The sequence below is a fragment of the Uloborus diversus genome, chromosome 6 (genome assembly GCF_026930045.1).
Source record: "Uloborus diversus isolate 005 chromosome 6, Udiv.v.3.1, whole genome shotgun sequence".
NCBI lineage: Eukaryota > Metazoa > Arthropoda > Arachnida > Araneae > Uloboridae > Uloborus > Uloborus diversus.
The window spans coordinates 137,816,579-137,836,999 of NC_072736.1; the positions used below are offsets into that span (position 1 = coordinate 137,816,579).

General features: G+C 32.3%; 1 protein-coding gene across 1 annotated transcript in view; it reads left to right on the forward strand.

The window, feature by feature from the left end:
- LOC129224089 (heparan sulfate glucosamine 3-O-sulfotransferase 6-like) overlaps positions 1–16,642 on the forward strand; it is a 77,414-nt gene extending 60,772 nt beyond the window's left edge. Inside the window, exon 2 of the mRNA XM_054858493.1 lies at positions 15,563–16,642. Coding sequence (XP_054714468.1) covers positions 15,563–16,181 — 619 coding nt within the window. The 3' untranslated portion in view covers positions 16,182–16,642. The remainder of the gene's footprint in view (positions 1–15,562) is intronic.
- Positions 16,643–20,421: the final 3,779 nt, after the last annotated feature.

Below are 20,421 nucleotides of genomic sequence, written 5' to 3' on the forward strand. Positions count from 1 at the left end.
TTTTATTTGGTTTTGGATTTTAAATTGTTTTTACTATTGAAACTTGCTTTCTGTCATCGTAGCATATCAGGATAATTAAAGCTCGGTTCAATGCAAGAAAACTTTTCGGATGTTAGTTTGGTTTACAACAAGACACTACACACTATATTGGTTTCGTATAAGGAAAGGGTTTTCATTAAATTATGGAACTCTGTTTAAATGATACAGTATTAATGTGTACACATACTGATACACTGTTGCTACACTTCAACCCAACTCTCCCACCCCACGCACTTTGAGACTTAGTTAGCTGATACTTGACACAGTTTTTCTTTCTTTTTTTTTTTTTTTTTTTTTTTGATGTTATAAAACTTTGTGGCATATGTGCAGTGTTTTATTTATTTATTTATTTATTTTCCTATATATGTATGTACATGTACAATAATTGAAAATTTCAAGTATAACTGAATTCAGTATGTACGAAATGCAAAAAAATCAAGAATTCGTCTGTAATAAACGTTATTTGTGAAAACTGCAAATCAGAAAAACGGTGGGGAAAAAACGAAAAAGTTGATTTCTTTATTCATCAAAGAATTTCTACTATTTTATCATAATCATTACCGTCGAAAGTATAACTGTTGCAGAAGTATTTCAAATAGACATAGTTTTATTGTATTATGAGTTTTTCTTTCAATGAAAGAGAAAAGTTAAGAGCACAAATCTCAGTAGAAATAACTTTGAAAGAACAGATTCCCGAACTCAAGTTTTACCTTTTGAAAATGTAAAATGCGTTATTTTTCTTAGAAAAGAAAGTACTGCTAAAACTGCTGATACGAGTGATACGCTGGAATGGACATCTCCTATTTTTTTCTTAAATGATTCCCCATACTGTTTATTAGTACACTGTTGCTTTATTTTGCAGCGAATGTAAGACACAACTAATTGTATAGACTGCGGAATATATGAATGCTACTTCACTAATCGCCGCTTTTAAATTGAATGAATAAAAATCGTAGTACAATTTCTTACTTTATTAATGTCTTTTATACATACTTTAAACAGTTTTTTTTTTTTTACTTTTAAGCATTGAAATTTAAAATAAAACAAAATAAACCAGAACATTTCAAATATAAAGGGTGAGTCAAAATGAATATAGCGATCACAAACAGCTATAACTCTATTTAATGAAAAAAAAAAATAAATCTATAAGATTTACGTAGAATGTAGATGGAACTTCAAAATTTTGTATACATATCTCAGAGATTTTCCATGTGTCTTCCCTTGGTCACACGGACAATATCTAAGCGGTAGTCCATTTCACGCCTTTTATTCTAAAACATTTGTGCAGTATCCGACGCAAGCGCATTACAAATGCGAACTTTCTGTTCTTCAATTGTTTTTGGGAAAGGGAAGCACAAACACCCCGTCTTTCACATAACCCCATAAAAAGAAATCACAGGGTGTCAAGTCCGGCGATCTCGGTGGCCAAGAGAAAGAAACATCGTCGGCAGCTCCACTTCGTCCGACCCAATACTTTGGAAGATGTTCGTTTAAAAAATGCACGAACCTCCGTACCCCAGTGCGGGGGCTGCTATATCTTAAAGAAAGACGTAACCCCTGGAGTCAGTTATAGCCGTTTGTAATCGCTATATTCATTTTGACTCACCCTGTACATTGTTTCAACTGTTATCTATTTACATGAGTGCTGTTACAAATTGTTCTGCTACAAAAACACTCATAGTAGGAGCAAGGGTGGATAATCGGCCAGAAATAATACACCTAATAGGTCAAAAACGTTACTAATTAATATCATAAGCAGTGAAAAGAAGTAGTACTTCAAATTTTTACATTTCAAAATGTTTAATGAATTGAAAAAATTGCTTCATTTTACTCACAACTTGTTTGAACACAATTTTGATGGTTATTCTGTCGACGGTTTAGGGGGGGGGGGTCATGACCCCCATGACCCTCCCATTATTTCCGCCCCTGAGTAGGAGTTAGATAATACGAATGAATAAACTTCAAATAATTAAATTGGTACGCTTATTGCTAACTATTTTAATCCAATTGCATAAAAAAGTGATTTTTTTTGTTAAGAAAAAATTATTTTCATCGGTTAAAATTAATTTTTGGAATATTTTAAAGCCTAAGTCTAATTTTAACTAATGTTACAAAACATTGGTTCGTTAACTGAAAGTAAGCTCGTAAGTTCAGAACAAACTTCTAACTTAATGCCTTGTTTTTTTTCTCAGCGTATAAATTTGCAGAGGACATTAAAATGTAAAGAACCCATTCTTAGCTGTCAAAGGGTAGCAATAAAGCACAGAAAAACCATGTTATAACCCCATTACTTTTACTGCGCTACTCTAGAGGGAAAAAAAAGGCATTGTTGCTTTTCACTTCGAATGACCGGAATCGTGAAAGAGGCAAAGAAAATGGCCATTAACAGTTTTGATTCATGGATTCAAAGTCTCGCTTTTCGACTTTTCAATATCGCAAAAAATAGCCTCCATTGTCATAAAAGTTTGCTGCAGAAGAAGTTTACTACTAGAAATAAAATAAAACAACCAAAGCGAATCCTTTTTCGGATTTTGGATGGAAACTGAAATCCTTTGAATCGTTTTTTCCGTACTACACACCCTTTAAAATTTTCTTCCACCCTTTTGTCCCCTTCTAAGATTCCCGCCCTGGTAAGTTTTTTCTTGTGATATTTTTCTGACTGACGATTCGAATCTCTTCATGTATTTCATGCTTGTCGAGCTCTGATTGGATCGCATAAGCCATATTTTGCAAGTGATTTTCTTTTTGTAAGATTGATGGCTTCGTTTTTATTTTTGCTACTTATGTATGTGACTAAAACGTTCCCTAGTGCATTGCACTTTAAGATTCATAAGAGCTGTGTTATGATAGCTTTAAACGGATGGTGTTAATTTGATGTGAGAAAAAATTTATATGGTCCCAATTAATTTTTTTAAAAATTTCAACGGACTGTAAAACTAAAATCGGCGTTATTACTTCATTGTATCATATCGGCAATTTCTTACAAAACATACGGGGTATGAGAGAAACAAAGGGACATGCGTCAACTTGTTCGAGTTTTGATTAAGCGGCATGCAAAATTCCCATCCAAGACAGGCTTTCATTGAATCGTTTCTTATATCTTATTATATTGCAGCACCTATCAGCGCTACTAGTACCGTCTCTAGCTCCAAAACAGATGAGCGTGTACTAGTTATCTTGTACACTAGTACTTAATTGTACTAGTTACCTTGTACACTGGTACTTAATTGTACTAGTTATCTTCAAATTTTTAATTTTGGCACAAACATCCCTTTGTATCTAGCTGCTTCATCTGCTATATTCTACCATTTAACAGCATATTTAGTTAGATGGGCATATTAAAGCAATTTGTTTTTTAAAAAAGTTGTGGTGGGACAGAAATTGTGTGTGGGACAGAAATTTTTCTTTTACAATTTCACAAAAACTGCCTGTTTCTAATGCAGAAAAAGCTTTATAAAATTTGTATAGAGTATACATATTTCATGGTTAAAAATAGAGTAATGTAAATCATTCTAACATAGCTTCCAGTAAATCAAGGCTTTGTAAAAACACAACAGTTCAAAAGCAAGAATTGTAATTAAATACAGGTACTTTTTTGTGACGAATCTTTATCATAATGTTACGTGTAACTTGTTTTCAAGTAACTTTAAATTACTTACACCATTGGTGTTCTGATGGGTTTAATGAAAGAATGTTAAATACATACAAGAACTGTTTCTAATTAAAAGACAGCTAACAGATTGGACAACAGTCAGACTGTTGGTCCACTCAGTGGCATAAAAACTGACTTGCACCACTACCGTTCTCATCTGAACATCAATTCTGGCTAGCGCACAACTTCTGTACTCTCCTAGATTGTATTATTATTATTATTTTATTTATTTATTTATTTATTTTTTAAATTGGCATTATTAATAGAGGAACTAAAGCGAAATCGAAATCCATGCTTCACTCAAATTGCAAAAGCTTTGAATTATATTCAGAAATATTGTTTGTTATTGCAAAAGCAATGCAAATTTAAGCCACATTTTCTTTTCTTAAATATTCCCAAACACCAAGGTGAATTCCACCAAATATATATTTTTTAAACTAGAACACTGCCCTTTTATGCAGTGTAGAAAAATCGAAAGAACTACATTTTTACATCCAACTTTAAGAACACTGGAAAATTTCCTGACATATTCATATTCAGTTTCCAGGTAACGAAACAATAATATCTTCAATCTATAATATTTTATAATGCCTTAAGCTTTGATTTCTGATTAGAAAATAAATATTTATAGGTAGCCAGTATATATCGATAAATAATTTTTTTAATATATCTTGTTTTTTCTACTAGCAAAATTAACGTCTTCACAGTTTCTATCCTAAAAACTTGTTGGTTTGAAGATTTCATCATTTTTTAAGAAAATATGAACTATTAATTCCAACAATATATGATTCCTACTGAGAAAATATCAGAATTTGTAGCTGATGCTTGATTTCAGAAAGTAATACGAATTATGTTTATCGATCTCCCTTTCGACGAAAAACTTCACAAAATATTAAAACATTTTTCGCTAAGAAAACCATTGACTATCAACTGAAGCACTTCCGCAAACTCATTACTTCGACTTTGCATTAAATATTATGCGCATAATTAACAACTTTAAAGTTTTCGATCATTTCAAAGTTTAGAAGCGCCTTTTCCAAAATCCAGGAAATCCTTTTCAAAGCGTGACCACCGAACCCTGCGGTTTTATAACTATCTCTCTATCTTCTTCATTATTTGCACACACACCACTCAATTTCTATGAATATTCAACCAGTGCAATGACTCGGTAGCTTCCGCTTTTCATTGCAATTCAAAGACTTTATCTTTAAAGCTAAGACGCCTTGCTCGGTGTATCATGATAAAAGAGTGAGATTTAAGACTTGAGAGAGAGAGAGAACAGTGTTTACACATATTACTTTTAAAACGTGAAGTTGAGTGCATGGATGTGTGTTTTTAGAAAAGAGTTCTGTAAATGAGTTCTTTCAGAGAAACATTATACAGGTTAAAAATCCTTGACATTTAAGATGAATGGAAGTCATCTTGGCAGAAACTACAATCATTTTTGCAAAGTTAAGCCTGGAGAAAATTTGTAGAAACTGTAATCTATACACATTGATTTTTCTAAGCTTTGAGGAAGTATGCTCGGGTCATAGATATAATGCTAAATCCTTGCACTGCTTTTCACATAATAAATAATTTTATATAATATGTTTGTACAAAATCTTCACCATCTTAAAGGGATTCCAATGGCGTTGACTTATTGTTTGTATTGAAGTAGAATAACTCCAAGATGATGAAGTTGAACAATTAAAAAGTTGAGCGCATAAATGTGTGTTTTTAGAAATTAACGAATGTCTCTATAAATGGGAGGTACATTAAACAGTTTAAAAATCCTTGACATTTGAGATAAAAGGAAGTCATTTCGGCAGAAACTACAACTATTTTTGTAAAAGCCTGGTAAAGATTCATGCAAACGTGAATCTATCCACATAGATTTTTTTTTTCTGTTTGCCTAATTACCTAACATTGAGAGAGTATCTATGCTGGGTTCCATAGAGATGAAATACTAAATCCTTGCACTCCTTTTCCCAGAATAAATGATTTTACGTAATATAGTTTTTTACTACTATCGTAGAAAGATGCCAATGGCGTTGACTTCACGTTTGTATTGAAGTTAGCTTCTAAAGAAATAAATAAATATTCCCCATGTTTGAACGCCATATTGCACTCCTTGAGCAAAAATTTGAATGTGATCTGTAATTAGTTTCCAGTAAACGTTAAATGCGTATATTGTTGGTAGCTAACTTTCAAGAAATACAACATCAACAGCTTCATACTTGGATTCTTTTAAAGTCAGAATGGAACCAGCGATAGACTACTACAGAAAAGAATCGTTCATGTGCCGTTTACGGCGATAGAGTCAACGATTTATAAAATAAAATGGCGTATAATCGAAACATTGCTTTTGTTGGTGCAAGTTAACCAATAACGCCAATTCATATGAATTAGTTTTGGGGGTGTCATGTCAATCCAACTAGCAAAAAATATTCTGTACTAGTTCTATTTAGTACTACATTTGGGGATGGAAGTGTGGGGGGGGGGGGCACCGGTCCCCGAAATATTTGGTATTTATCACAGAAATAATGCAAATTGGTTTTAAAACATTCTTTGTTTTGGTGTGTAATCCCAAACCCCAAAGTGAACTTCCCCCAAACTTTCTTTTCCATTGCAGCATTGGTTCAATACTGAAAACAGTAACGTTGAGTTTTTAAGCAAAATAGTGGAACAAATCATATTTTCGTTGTATATCCTGAATACTTATTTATCAAAGCATATTTCCAGTGTTAATGTAATTGTATAATGTGGTTATATGTACAGAAATATGTATATGAAGTTAGAACTAATTCAAGCAGGAATTGTTCCGATGTTTGGAAGAGAAAAGTAACATATAACCGATATTTCGTTACGTATACACGATGTACTTTGCACTAAAAGGCATAGGAATGCATCGGGAATTCATAAAATTTTGCGTATAAATGCAAAAGACCTATAATTGAGGGACGTATATACGATGAATTACTGTGTTTGAGGAAGTACGATAACATATTGCTCGAGGAGTGAATGTTAACAAAATACTTATTTAGCTCTAAGTTTCAAAAAAGGGAATTTTTTTTTTACCGATAAATCTGGAGTTTATGAAAACTACGTATAAACGTATGATTGTGCCGTAATACGTATAAACGTAAAAGACGCATGATCGAGGCATGTATAAATGATGATTTACTGTACTTGAAAAATTACGTTAATAAATTGCTTGGCGAAAGAACGCTAAAAACATATTGAGTTCTACGTTTAATAAAATAATTTTTTCAGCGATTAAACATATTTATTTCGTGCTTTAAGGGGGAAAAAATTTTGCTAAAATTGTTCGGAAAAGGATCTGTGTTAAAAAGAACATCTTCTGGTATATCAGCCCATTACTTCAAGTATCGCAAATTCTCTGAAAGCTCAAAAATTTAATCAGCCCAATCTGATTCCCGACATTTAACTTTTTTTCCTCTTGAATGCGTAAACCGCAATCTATTTCAGTATAAAATGGCTTTCTTAGCTAACTTTATTGGATTTTCATCCGAAAAGTCCTCGCTAAAAAGGGAAAATTCCTCCCGTTTCCCTTAGAGCTTCGAAGAGCTCTGCAATCCCTGATTGCCACCTACTGAAAATCGATGGCTTCTAACTTAGGTCCTTCCTTTTGCGAAAGAAATCGAACTTTATTTTTTTATTTTGATTTTTATTTTCGCATACACTTTTTCTCTCCTCTTTCCATCTCTCGTTGTACCTCTATCCAATACTCATGTGTTTGAACGTTTCTATTTGAATTTTTATTTTTGATTATTTTTTTTTATTGGTCATCAGTATCGATTTGAATATATGTATTTTTCTTAGATTCCAAAGAACCTATTTTCTTCTATCGTCTAAAAGGTTTTAAATTCTTTCCTTTTTCTTTTTTATCTTCTTTTCTGCCGATGAGTTTGACGTAAAAGAGTTTTTAAAAAAATCTGACTTTTTGCGAACGAAAAAAAAAGTTTATTTTCCCAAGGATATCACTTCTCTGTTGATGTTAAATTTAATTTTGAAGTAATGGTCTCGTGAAAATTTCCGTCTCTATTGACTTTTTACTCATTGATTATTCCATTTGAACTTCATTTTTGGAGCCATTTATTCCACGGTTCGTTAAGCAAGGCTTTTAAGTAAGTTTTCCTATTTCGATTTCGCACTTCAAAGTCCAATTGACAGAAAAAAAAATCTATTGATCTATGTTTTAAAAAAAGTCAATATTAATATACGTCACTGATTCTTTTTAAAAAAGCGCCTCAATGCTTTCTTAGATAAGACCAAGATTAGTACAAACTATATTCTTGAATAAATGTTTAGCGTAAAGAAACGTAGTTTAAAGAAGTTATTAATTGTTCGACTGTTTTGATTGGGAAAATATAAGGACATAGGAAAGCGTAAGTTGTAAAGATTTAAGAAGAAAAATCCTTTGATACGAGTGTATGAGTCATTCGATTTTAACTGGCTGTTTTGAAAATATTATTTTATTTATTTTTTAGTTTTTTTTTCTTTCTTTCTTTTTTTTTTTTTTTGTTTATTTTGTATTTATTTTTTATTGCTTTGTTTCTGGCCAAAAATTGTGCAACGAAGTATTGACAAAATAAAACATAAAGTGAGAAGCTGATAGCAAAACTTAATAATTTTTATTAAAGCATGTAAACTTGCTTATGGATGTGTTGATAGAATAATTTGTAACCTACGTTACCGGACAAAATTTTTCAATTACACGATATATCAAAAAGAATTTCCAAAGAACTTTCCTCAACCATTATTTTGAATAGGTTCACTTTGGTAGTTGCGAATTTACAATGCATGCTGACCAAAGGAAGTAAAAGATAAATGAATGTAATGATGTGAGCAGAAATTGATTTTGAGAATTGTACTTCTAAGAAAGAAGTAATTTCTTCAATTTAGAACTACCAGCTTTTAAAAAAAATGAAGAATACGTTACACCAATCATACTTCTCTTGTTTAACACAATTCAGTGACAGAAACAGTTCTTATGAGATTAAACGAACAAAAATAAATATATTTCAAAAACGAAAAAATTATGTATTTGATATAATAGCAAAAATCATTCTTACCAGACTAGCTAAAAATCAACATCTTTGAAAATGTTCCACTGATTGAAAAAACTCACTATATTTCGAAAATAGATTCACGTGACTCTAAGTATTGCGTAATAAGATTGCTCATCAATCTATCTTTGCTGGAATTTTTGCGAGAATGGAATATAAAATATTTAGTCCTCTCATTTCCAAGCCTAAAAATATTATTATTAACGACATTTAATGCATTTGTACTGTACAAATTAAGACCAGTTAGGCCGATTTTATCACAAAAGCAGGCGCAAACAAGCGTTTCCCAAATGTCGCAAAAGTATCTGAAAAGCTCAACGCTACCCTCGTACAAGTGTTTTTATTTTCAAAACTCGATCTTTTCCTGCGCAAATACTTCTGTTATGAAACATTTGATTTATATTGTACATAAAGTTTTCTCTTGGGACAACTCCAAATTTTAAATACTTTCGGGAATCACAAAAAAAACCGTTTTAAAGATTCGTTTTTAAAAGTTTTGTCTTTATTTCATACGTATTATGATAGAATTTGTCTCTATGAAATCAATTTCAATAACATCTTAATAATGAATAATATTACTTATATGTAATCAATTTCTATGAGTCGAAGTTGTTGCGTTCTTGATTCAAATAAATATAATAATCAAAATAAATTTTACATTTTTAATAATGATTCACATACCACTTGGTCTAATAAGAAAACATACGAATCTTGTTTGAAAAAACACTTTAATTTCAAAATTAATGGGCAATCATGGGTAATGGAGGACCTAATATTATTTGTCTTAACTGCTACGTAGCCTGTTACAGCTCTTGTTCGTTAATATCTTATGGAATATTGGTTGGAGGTGTCTCGTCCTTGCACAAATAATACAAGATACAATTTTTCTTCAAATATTTCAATGTAAACTCAAAACTTGCAAAAAGGTAAACTGTCTTTCGTTTCTACTGAGATCTTCAGTGTTTTCGATACAATTCCATCACATTTCTCATGTTTTTTCAAATAAGTATGAATTATATTTAGCAAAATAATAAATTATTTGACTAAATTTATTGTATTAATTAATTAAATATTAACAATAAGATGATTCAATAAATTCATTTAACAAAATAATTTGATCTTAAATGGAAACGATACGAGTCTTGTAATAAAAAACTCTTTAGTCCCAAAATAAAAGGGTAATCATGGGTAATGGAGGAATTATATCGTTCTTCTCTTGCTACGTACGCTGTTACAGAACCTTTCCTTTAATATCTTAAGGAAAATTTGTTGCAGACGTCTCGGACTTCTACAGAGTGAAATATACAACTTTTCGAATATTTCAATGTTTTCGATATAATTCCATCACATTTCTCCTGTTTTTCCCATAAATATGAACTAAATTTATCAAAATAATAAATTATTTGACTAAATTTAGTGCATTAATTAATTAAATATTAACAATAAGATAATTCAATAAATTAATTTAATAAAGTAAGTTGGTCCTAAATGGAAAAGATAAGAGTCTTGTGATAAAAAACTCTTTAGTCCCAAAATAAATGGGTAATCATGGGTAATGAAGGAACTATATCGTTCTATTCCTGCTACGAACGCTTTTACGAAACCTTTCTTTAATATCTTAAAGAAAATTTGTTTGGAGACGTCTCGGACTTCTACAGAGTGAAAGATACAACTTTTCGAATATTTTAATGTAAACACCAAACTGGCAAAAATCGAAGCTATCCCCCTCTTGGGTCTTCAATTTTTTCCATGTCATTTCGTCAAATTTCTCATATTCTTTCTCAAAAATATACACTACATTTAGCCATTCCATTCACAGTGCCCAAAATCGATATTGCTCAAATATGATTACCTTCGACGATATTTCTAGTGCAATGATGCACTCACTAAAATAGAAAGGGAAACAAAAAACATTCAATCCAAATATGTTTTATTGCCTTTGATTCCAGCAATTTTACGCTTAAAAAGAATGAATGCGATTTACCAGTCACTGCTCATATTTCTTACTTGAAATGGCTTCCAAGTCATAACGCAGAAATTAGAAGCGACATTTTCACGCAATGTTAAGTGAACAGGTGCGTAAAAAATAGAAATGACGTTTCTGTTTTGTATGTAATTCATTTAGTAGAATGTGATGTTTTTTCTCTGAGTTCAATTGTAGCTTTGAATTTAAAACTTTAAGTCGGGTTCTTCTAAAGTTAGCTCTTATACTCAAAGCTAAATTGGTTTGGAATCTCGCATGAGCAGTCAGGCATAAACTTGCAGAGCAATTTATTAACTAAATTTTAAGCACAGCTCTTACACAGCGTAGCGACTGTTCGTATTATTGCAGTGACTATTATCTGGAATCCAATTAACCGAAGTGTTCAATAATCCAAACATCAGAATCTCCTTTTTAAAGATTGAATGCGGAAAGTCAAGGGACATTATCTTCTTGGAATTGTATCATTTGGAACATCAAAATGAGAAAAAGGACGTTAAAACTAAGCGTGAAATCAGGATCAAGGTAATAGCATTATTTCAGTTGCATGTCCTAATCCCGAATAAAGATTAAAAAAAATTGAAAATATTATTTTTTTTAATCAACTATCTGCTATTAAATGGATAAAATTATATAATTGCGATATTAAAAGAATGACACATAGAAAAATATATTTAGGACCATCTCTGTTAGTCTAGTTTTTTAAACTTTTGCCTATTTGATAGGGAGCTGCTGCCCTAAAAATGACAATCTTTCTTACCTCTCCTTGTCACAATTCACGATGATTTTCATAAGCATACATGGTTATTTAAAAAATGGGCTCATTTTCATACTGCATTTTCCTCCATGTTTGGGATTGTAAGTCTGGAATAGACATAACAAAGCTGGAATTCCAAAAAAAAAAAAGAGAAGGAAAAAGAAGAAAAAAGGCCTAAGGAAGCTGCTAGTTAGTTGCTTACAGGAGCTGCTAGGTAGTTTCTTACATGTAGTTGCTTACAGGAGTTGTTAGGTAGTTGCTTACTTAACCTTGGCTCCCCGGCTGTAGTATGGTATCCTGTAGATTTTTATAGAAGCTCCTGTTTTCAAATGCCATGTCCGTTTTCAGCTGCTGATTAATTTCACGAACATATATATATAAATAATATCTAGTGGTTAACTTACTTGCATAAGTTATAAACTTGAGATAAGTCTTAATCCTAAATATTTCATAACAGCAATTGTGAAAATCATGCGTTCTTTTTTTAAGGCAGACAATAAATTATTTTATGTGGACAAAACTGGTAAGAAATTTTTACTTGATATAACATTGTGAAAAAAAAAATTTAAACGGTCAAACGTACTTTAGAAAAAAAAGCAGTCAACTTTAACGGATTAATCTCAACTACCTCAATACCGTTACATAAACGCTAATACAGTAATTTAGTAATCTTACCTTGAAATTAATGACTTTAGTTACCCCAACAAAAATGCACTTTGTCTGCTTACCATAACTTTCAGACGAAGGCAATTAAACTAAAGTGGATTTTTTTTCTCCGCAACTTTATCTGAAAGAAACGCCATTTGAAAGTACAAAACATTTTTAAATTTCTAATAACTTTAATTTTTCCTAATTCACAGTCCGTAGGAAACCCTGCAATAAAAGCAGATCAATTTAGACAAATTAATATTCACGCCTCTCTTGCTAATTTCCGTCGGTGGCAAGTCAATTAAGCCTTCCCAATATCTAGGCGGTGAATTTTTCATCAGATCCTCAGCGGATGGAACCATCAAGGAAGAGGGCTGTAAAAAGCAGTTCCCCATTTCCGGAACCTTTCCAAGAAGAGTTTAATTTCTCATTTGTTCCACGAGCAAGATAATTAACATTAGATTACTAATCGAATTTGACAAATGACCGTTTATCTTTATTTTCTTAATTGTTTATTCACCCAAGGAGTCAAGACCTTAAGCGATAAATGATGTGCTGCTGAAGATTTCCAGCATTTTCAGATCTAGGGCATAAAAATTTCGAGCTATGAATTTCAAAATGAAAAGCTTTCAGAAAAAGAGAGTTAATGTCTGTGGAATATGACTGATGTTGTATTAAATTACTCGCAGTTCGATAGAGAGATGAATTGGAGTGTTGGATGTACCTTCTGGCAAAAAGTATGAAATGGTTGCGCAATTAAGTGTGTATTGAGAAAATTAATTTTGATGGAAAAAATTAACAGATTCCTTCATCATGCCGTGAAATAAATTAGCTCAGAGGCGTAATCCTGGTAATGTTCTACTGTGGATTATTATATCCCCAAAATCACAACCACCTGAATTGGTAAAAGGTTTCCTTGAATCCTCGAAACACGTCTACAGAAATCTGAAGTTACAAAAACAATGTTAATAACCTTTCGTGGGATTTTCACACGTAAATGATACCAAACAAAGAAAATATTCTTTATATATAAGTTTAGGATGTTCGTAGTTTGATGTCCACACTTTAGTTACACCCTATAAATGAGTCAACCTTCTGTCAATATTAAAATTTTATTTTTTTAAAGATATTAACATCTTAGAATACTACCAATGCTGCTTTTCAAGCGTATTGTTTTCAGCTGATGATAAAGAAAAATAATTTTTTGATCATGCTGAATTGAACTCATGTTTAGAAAACAAGAAAAGCAGTAATTTCACATATATAGTGATATTCCGTCACAATGAACCTTATGGTACTGCAAATTTTGCTCGTTGTAACAAATTTCGTTGTAATGGAATTCAACCAATGTAATAGCAATTACTTGAGGACTGAAAATTTATTTTACGGAAACGGATATTTCGTTGTACAGTGAAACCTGTGTAAGTTGACCACTTTCTTACTTTAGTGGTCAACTTAAACTGGTGGTCAACTTACAAAGGTTGATTTATATGATAAAGGCTGATTCCGTGCCTGAAAAAAGCGGCCAACTTAGACAGGTGGTCAACTTCACAGGTTTTACTGTATTGATATTCGTTGTATGGGATTTCACTGTATAAACACATTTTGATTTTTCCGTCTTTAAAGTCTTTTAAAACTACAGTGAAATTCCGTTACAACGAGTACCAATACAACGAAACATCCGTTTCAATAAAATACATTTTCAGTCCCCATTTTATTACTATTACATTGCTTAAATTCCATTACAACGAAATTCCCGTTACAAGGAACAAAAATTGAAGTAATTTGAGGTTCGTTGTTACTAAATTTCACTTAGTACATGAACCTCAGAAAAGAATAGGAAGTAAATGTCTTAAAAAATGTACAAGGGCAACATGTTTTAATACAATACTTGACTAACTGCAACTACATGTAAATTTCGTAAACAATACTTTATCAACTTTAACAAACTTGACACTATTTTAATTTCATTTTGAAATTTTATTGACTCTTATGACTTTAGCAAATTTTCAATAGCTTAAACGACATTCTATCAGCTTTAACAACATTTATTAACTAATGGTTTAAAAAAAACGCTTTTAGATATTCAATAGTAAGCTTTTTGTTCTCGTCAAAATAAAATCCGGAAGTTTTACATGAACACAATTACTTTTACGGAGAAACAACATACAAAAACTGATGCTATACTCTTTTCTATAGTCCTCATATTTTCATTTATCTTTTCTTCTTCCGCGCAGAAAAAAAAAAAAAACTAAACACAACGGAGCTCTTTCCACCACACAGCTTGGAAAAAGCATCCTACTAACAACAAACAAGAAGAAAGTATTTTCCATAACTTGCGGGATGAAAAATGATGTTTGGAAATTCGTTCTCTGCTTGCTAAATTACCATCATTCAAGAGGAAAGTAGATTTTTCAAGGGTCATCTCGATATGTTGTAGAAATTCCTATGTCTTGCTTATGATTTCCATACTCCAAGTTTTTATGCTTCTGGTTTTTATTTATCTTGTTTGGCAATTCTTCGTTTTTTTCATCAACCATAACTCAGTTGGTTATGTTCGAGCGTTACTTTTTTTTTTTTGCTTTCTTCGGATTCAGCCTTGAAAACTAGGTTGTTCATAAATTTAGGGATTACTTTTATTTATTTTGCTTTTTCACATCAGGAACTTATGCGTCTAAAAAGCAGCGCTCTTCAAAATTTTCTACAAGTGCTTCCTAAGAAAAAGAAAAATCGCTCAGAATTTAAGTGCAAACGATATGAATAAGAAATTGAAACCGTCTTTCTTTAAGCTGCTATCAATCTTTTTTGCTTTTCTGGAAGAAATAAAATCTCTTTTTCCAGAAGGCCTCATCACTTATTGCCTATTTTCGATGATTTCAAGAATAGTCTATTCTCTTTAAAACCAACTAACTAAACAAATAAATGTCCTCAGTTATTTAAAATTTCGTTGTCAAATAAATTTATCCTGATCAAGACTTACATGACATTTTTATTTTATTCCAAAAGAAAAAGCATGTTAGATTGGTACATAACTACTTACTAAGAATTAAATAATTCATTAAATATTGAAGAAAGATTTTTTCCAAACATAATGAGCTTTTTGATTATAAACTTACACTGATTGTGGAAGTTACGAATAACAAATTCATTAATTTGTGTTAAATACACATACTATAGAAATATACTTTGTATTCTGTCAATAATTGTAATTTTCTGTCATTTTAACTTCTTCTTAATCCGTACTATTACTTTAGTTTACATAAACTTTCATCGATGGAACTAAAATAATTCACACATTCTTTCATATAATCCAAAATTACAGTATTTGCATCAAATGACTTCAATAACTTCAAGTAACTTTTAATCACGTAATGTTTAATTTTGCCTTTCTAAAGTTGTGTTTTTCATTGCAGACAACAAATGCCATCAAGCTTGGAAGGCCAGATCACAATGGAAAAGACTCCAAGCTACTTCATCACGAAGGAAGTCCCTCCAAGAATTCACTCTATGTCTCCATCCGTCCGCTTACTCGTCGTAGTTCGCGATCCTGTCACCAGGGCCATATCAGACTATACACAGTCCACAAGCAAGCGAAAGGACACGCCCTCTTTCGAGGACATGGCCTTCCTCAACGTCAGCACAGGACTAGTGGACACTTCTTGGAGTGCCATCAGAATAGGAGTGTACGCTCGCTTCTTGGAGTGGTGGACACGTTATTTCGGGTTGGACAGAATGCTGTTCATCAGTGGTGAGAACCTTATCAGGGATCCTGCTGGAGAAATGGGTAGGGTTCAGGACTTTTTAGGATTGAAACAAGTCATATCAGATAAACATTTCTACTTCAATGAGACCAAAGGTTTCCCTTGCCTCAAGAAGTCAGAAGGCAGTGGAAATCCGCACTGTTTAGGCAAGACAAAAGGCAGGACACATCCTGATATATCACTTTCCACCATCCAGAGGCTGAGAGACTTCTACAGACCTTTTAACGTCAAATTTTATCAAATGGTAGGAAGAAATTTTGGATGGCCGTAATAAAAAAACACCTTTGCATACAAAAACATGCTCTGTGTCCAGTTCCCACATATCTAAATAGGTATAAAAAATGTAAAACTTAAGTATTCAAAGAACTATTTTTATTCCTTATTAGCAAAATTAAAATTTTAAAGACCGCCAAACTTTTTAATAATTCACTTATTAATGGTATTTGACTATTGTTAATACGAAAGAATCAAGGAAATGCTTGTTACGCATTTTCAAAGAAGTTTTTAACTTTTTATCGAAAACTTTAGAATGAAAATGAGTTTTTAAAATGCTTTTTGAACAGATATATTATACCTTTCTGTTATTTAGATTTATATTCTATTCTAAAAGTTGTTTTTTAAATTATTGGTTATCATTAAATAAATTTAAGCAACAAATGTGAATTTCAGCATTTACCTGAAGCATAAATGTTGTAATTTTAATGCAGTATTATAAAAAAATATGTGAAATGCAATAAAAGACTAAACATTTATATGTGTTAAATTGCATTGAACTGTCTCTTAGATTTTAAATATAGTAGTTTCTTAGTATTTTGTTACCAATAGCATTAGAGACAAGAATGAAAACTTAAACGTACAAATACTTGGCTAACAATCCGTTTGTTTTTCATTTATATCTTGCGATGAACAGCAATCCCACTTAATCTGACTACTATGTGTAGTAGCAGTTTTGAACCAGTCAATGCAACGTGAAAATCTTCGAATCTAGTGCAAGTGGGGTACAGGATAATTATAGTTAAAGTTCCACTTTTAAAACGCTCTGAAAACAAAACCACTGGTCAGAGTGACATCAATTTTCAACGAAATATTATCGCAGAAGGGTGGAAATGTATGGTAAAAGAAAAATAAATTGTTGGAATTCTTAGCAATAGATGTTGCTGTAAGCATCATAATTGAGTTAAATCGGTTTTTAATTTTCCTAAGGCAGAAAAAACGCATAAAAAGCATTAGTGAAAATCAAATCGGTCTTTAATTTTCGTGAGACTGGCGTAAAAGGTGTTCAATATGCTGTCCACCGCTTTTTGAAACAAGTTGAAATCGAAAAACAGCTTGTTCCACAACTAATCGAAGTGTTTCCGGGATCAAGTTTAGAATGTGTTGTGCAATGCGTGCCTTCAGCTCAACAAATTTTGCAATCGGAGCACTGAAACACAACACCTTTCATATAGCCCCATAGCCAGAAATCACACGGGTCACACCCCATAGTCAGAAGTCAAGATCAGCTGATCGGGATGGTCAGACAGTAGGTAAATGGCAACTTCAATGAGTCGTTCACATGAGAGGTGTTTTGATTTACATATTCTAACACTTGCAGCGCCATTTAATGCTAAATTCCAACTCTATTTTTCTTTTCTTCTGCCATACGTTTTCCCCCTTCTTCGGTAATAATCCGTTGAAATTTGACGTCATTTTGACCAGTGGTTTTGTTTTTTACAGGGTTTTGAAAGTGGAACTTGAGTTATAACCACCCTGTATTTCCCTAAATTGTCAGCTAATGGCGCTAGAGATTTCTTGACGTGGTTTGCTTACCCTTGAAGCTTTTTGATTAGCTGAAAATATCAATTTTGTGCTTTATTGTACAGTTTGTCATGCAAATTGAACGCTGAAATTGTCAAAATAAGAATAATCTAATATTAATAATAAGGTTATAAAAAGTGAATATTGCGAATTAAAGGTGAGGGACAGCTTTAGTTTGGTAAATCTAGTTAATTTATCCAAGCAATGAAAATTGTATTTGTAGTATTAGGTTTACGTTGCAACGTTAACGACCAGCTTTCAGTGACACCTTCTGGCCATTGTAGAAACTTCAGTACTTCCGTCAGTTCACATGTCTTCCTTTATCTTATTAGGACAATATCTCGTATTAAAAATAGCTTACGTTGGTTTACGTTGCAACGTTAACGACCAGCTTTCAGTGACAACTAATGGCCCATTATAGAAACATCAATGTTTCCGTCAGTTCACATGTCTTCCTTTCTCATTTTAGGGCAATATCTTCAATTTTGACTAGTACAAGCGTTGTGAGATTAGTTATGAGCATGGATAAAATATAGTAAAAGCTCCAGTAGTCGGCCATTTAAGAGATCAGTTGTTGAGTTTTGTTAACCTATAAGTTTCAGCTATCAATACAACAACGAAAACAATGTAAACCTTTAGGCTGTACCTTTCTGATAATGATTCGCTAACTTGTTTCTGGAATATTTTTTTTTAAACCAAGCTATTGTTAATACGAGAAAATGCTCCAGTAGTCGGCGATACAAACTCAGTGCTCGGCCATGCATGAGCCAGTAGTCGGCCGTGTACCACAGTAGTGTACTTAAAAAAATAATTATTCCAGTACTTACGAAAGAACTTTGCATTCTGGATGTCTTCATAACGTTTATCTTTATATTAGCTTCTAAACTGCTTTCAGTTTGAGAGAAAGAATATGCATTTCATGCAATATTTTTTTAAATTATTTATCTTCCACATCAGCGGTTCTCAACCTACGGGGGGGGGGGGCGCAAAAGAATATCAAGGCGACAGGGGGAGAGGGGCGTTAGGGTATATCAGATAAAATAAAATCAACCTCTCATTAATGTTGTGAAAGTGACTAATGTGCACGCCAACCTCACTTGGATCCTAAATTGCCTCGAAAAATTGTATTTACTTCTTTTCATCTTGGATTTCATATGATCTAGTAATAAGCTGTTCAAAATAAAGCTTTGAACAGTTGAGTTAAATTTTGTGTGTGAAACTATCTTGATTTTTCCTTATTTACTAGTTTTCAGCTATCTATATCAGTTCCAGTTTCCAATTAGATTGCTTGTTTTAAGCAAGTACGGAGGGAGAGGAGGTGTGACCTTATGTCAGTCTTTAAAGGGGCTGCAGAGCCTGAAAGTTTGAGAACCCCTGTTCTACGTCATTAAATAAGATGATATCATATGCTGCGAAAGAAGAAATTTGATGAATGGAAAAGACCCGGGTTAAGCCGGATTTATTTTTTAAAAGGGGGAGGCATTTTGAAAACTTTCAAAACATGAGAATTTGGACCCCCCCCCCTCCCCCACCCTGGCACAAAAAAGTTTTAGTGTTAATTGTTTATGTTAACATTAAGACTGATCAAAAAAGTTGATTGAATTCATGACCCATAAAGGACGAATTATTGATCGATATGATGGACATTTCACTAGTTTATGTGAGAGAAATGTTTATGTTCATTAGAACGAAACTTCAGCATAAGGAACACAAAATTGAAATTGTAGTTTTGGAAATAATTTCACCTCAAAACAATAAAAGTAAAAATCCTTTTACTTAAAAGACTAGCAATCAAGGTCACGTCTAAAGCAAAATTTATCATAAAAAACAATGGTACTTCGTTGTGAACCAACTGCAGTAAGATGAGTTATTTAGACTCGTTCGTACTTACACAGTTTTTTGGCGGGGTGGGGGGGGGGGGGAAATTACATGAACTCAGTTCATTTGAATTAAAAAAGCATGAAAATACAGGCAAAAATGCATGATTGCATTATGTGAAAAAATCCGATTGCCCCCCCCCCCCTCATTGATTACCCAAATGAGGAGCCTATATGTAGGTAAATTGAAATTCAGATATTTGGGGTGTCATGAAGATAATCATACATAATTGAACAAAAATACGCGTAAACGATGAATAAAGTAAAATGGGATTAATCGCTATATAATGCAATTTTGAAGGTAAGTCAGCATTATTTTAAACAAGAAATACATTTTAATTTCCTAGCGAAGAAAAGCCAAGGAAATAAATATTTGGTTATGGAAGCAGTAATAAAAAGTGTTACCAACACTTGAAATAATTTGCCTTAGTAAAATCAAACCATAAAGTTAGATGGCTTGATAAGAAAGACGATAAATCACCATTTGGTAATGACATGTTTAGTAATAGAATATTTATTCTAACTGCAGCGATGGACTACATTTACACCACCAGTTTTCATAACTTCTAAGTTAAAATCAACATTAGAGGCAATAAAATGACGAAATAACCCCCTTTTGTCAAAAAAAAAAGTTTAGGCAGAAAGTTTAAACATTTTCTTTAGAAGAAATAACGTCAGAAAGGGAATTTTTTCTCAAAACAGCTAAATTGCCGCTGTGTCAATGCTTTATTTCAATTACTATTTGATGAGCATTAGAAAATCAAATGGAAGTACGCAGTCGACTACTGGGTAGATCAATCAAACAGTATAGAACCAGTGGTCAATCTGCCATGGCCG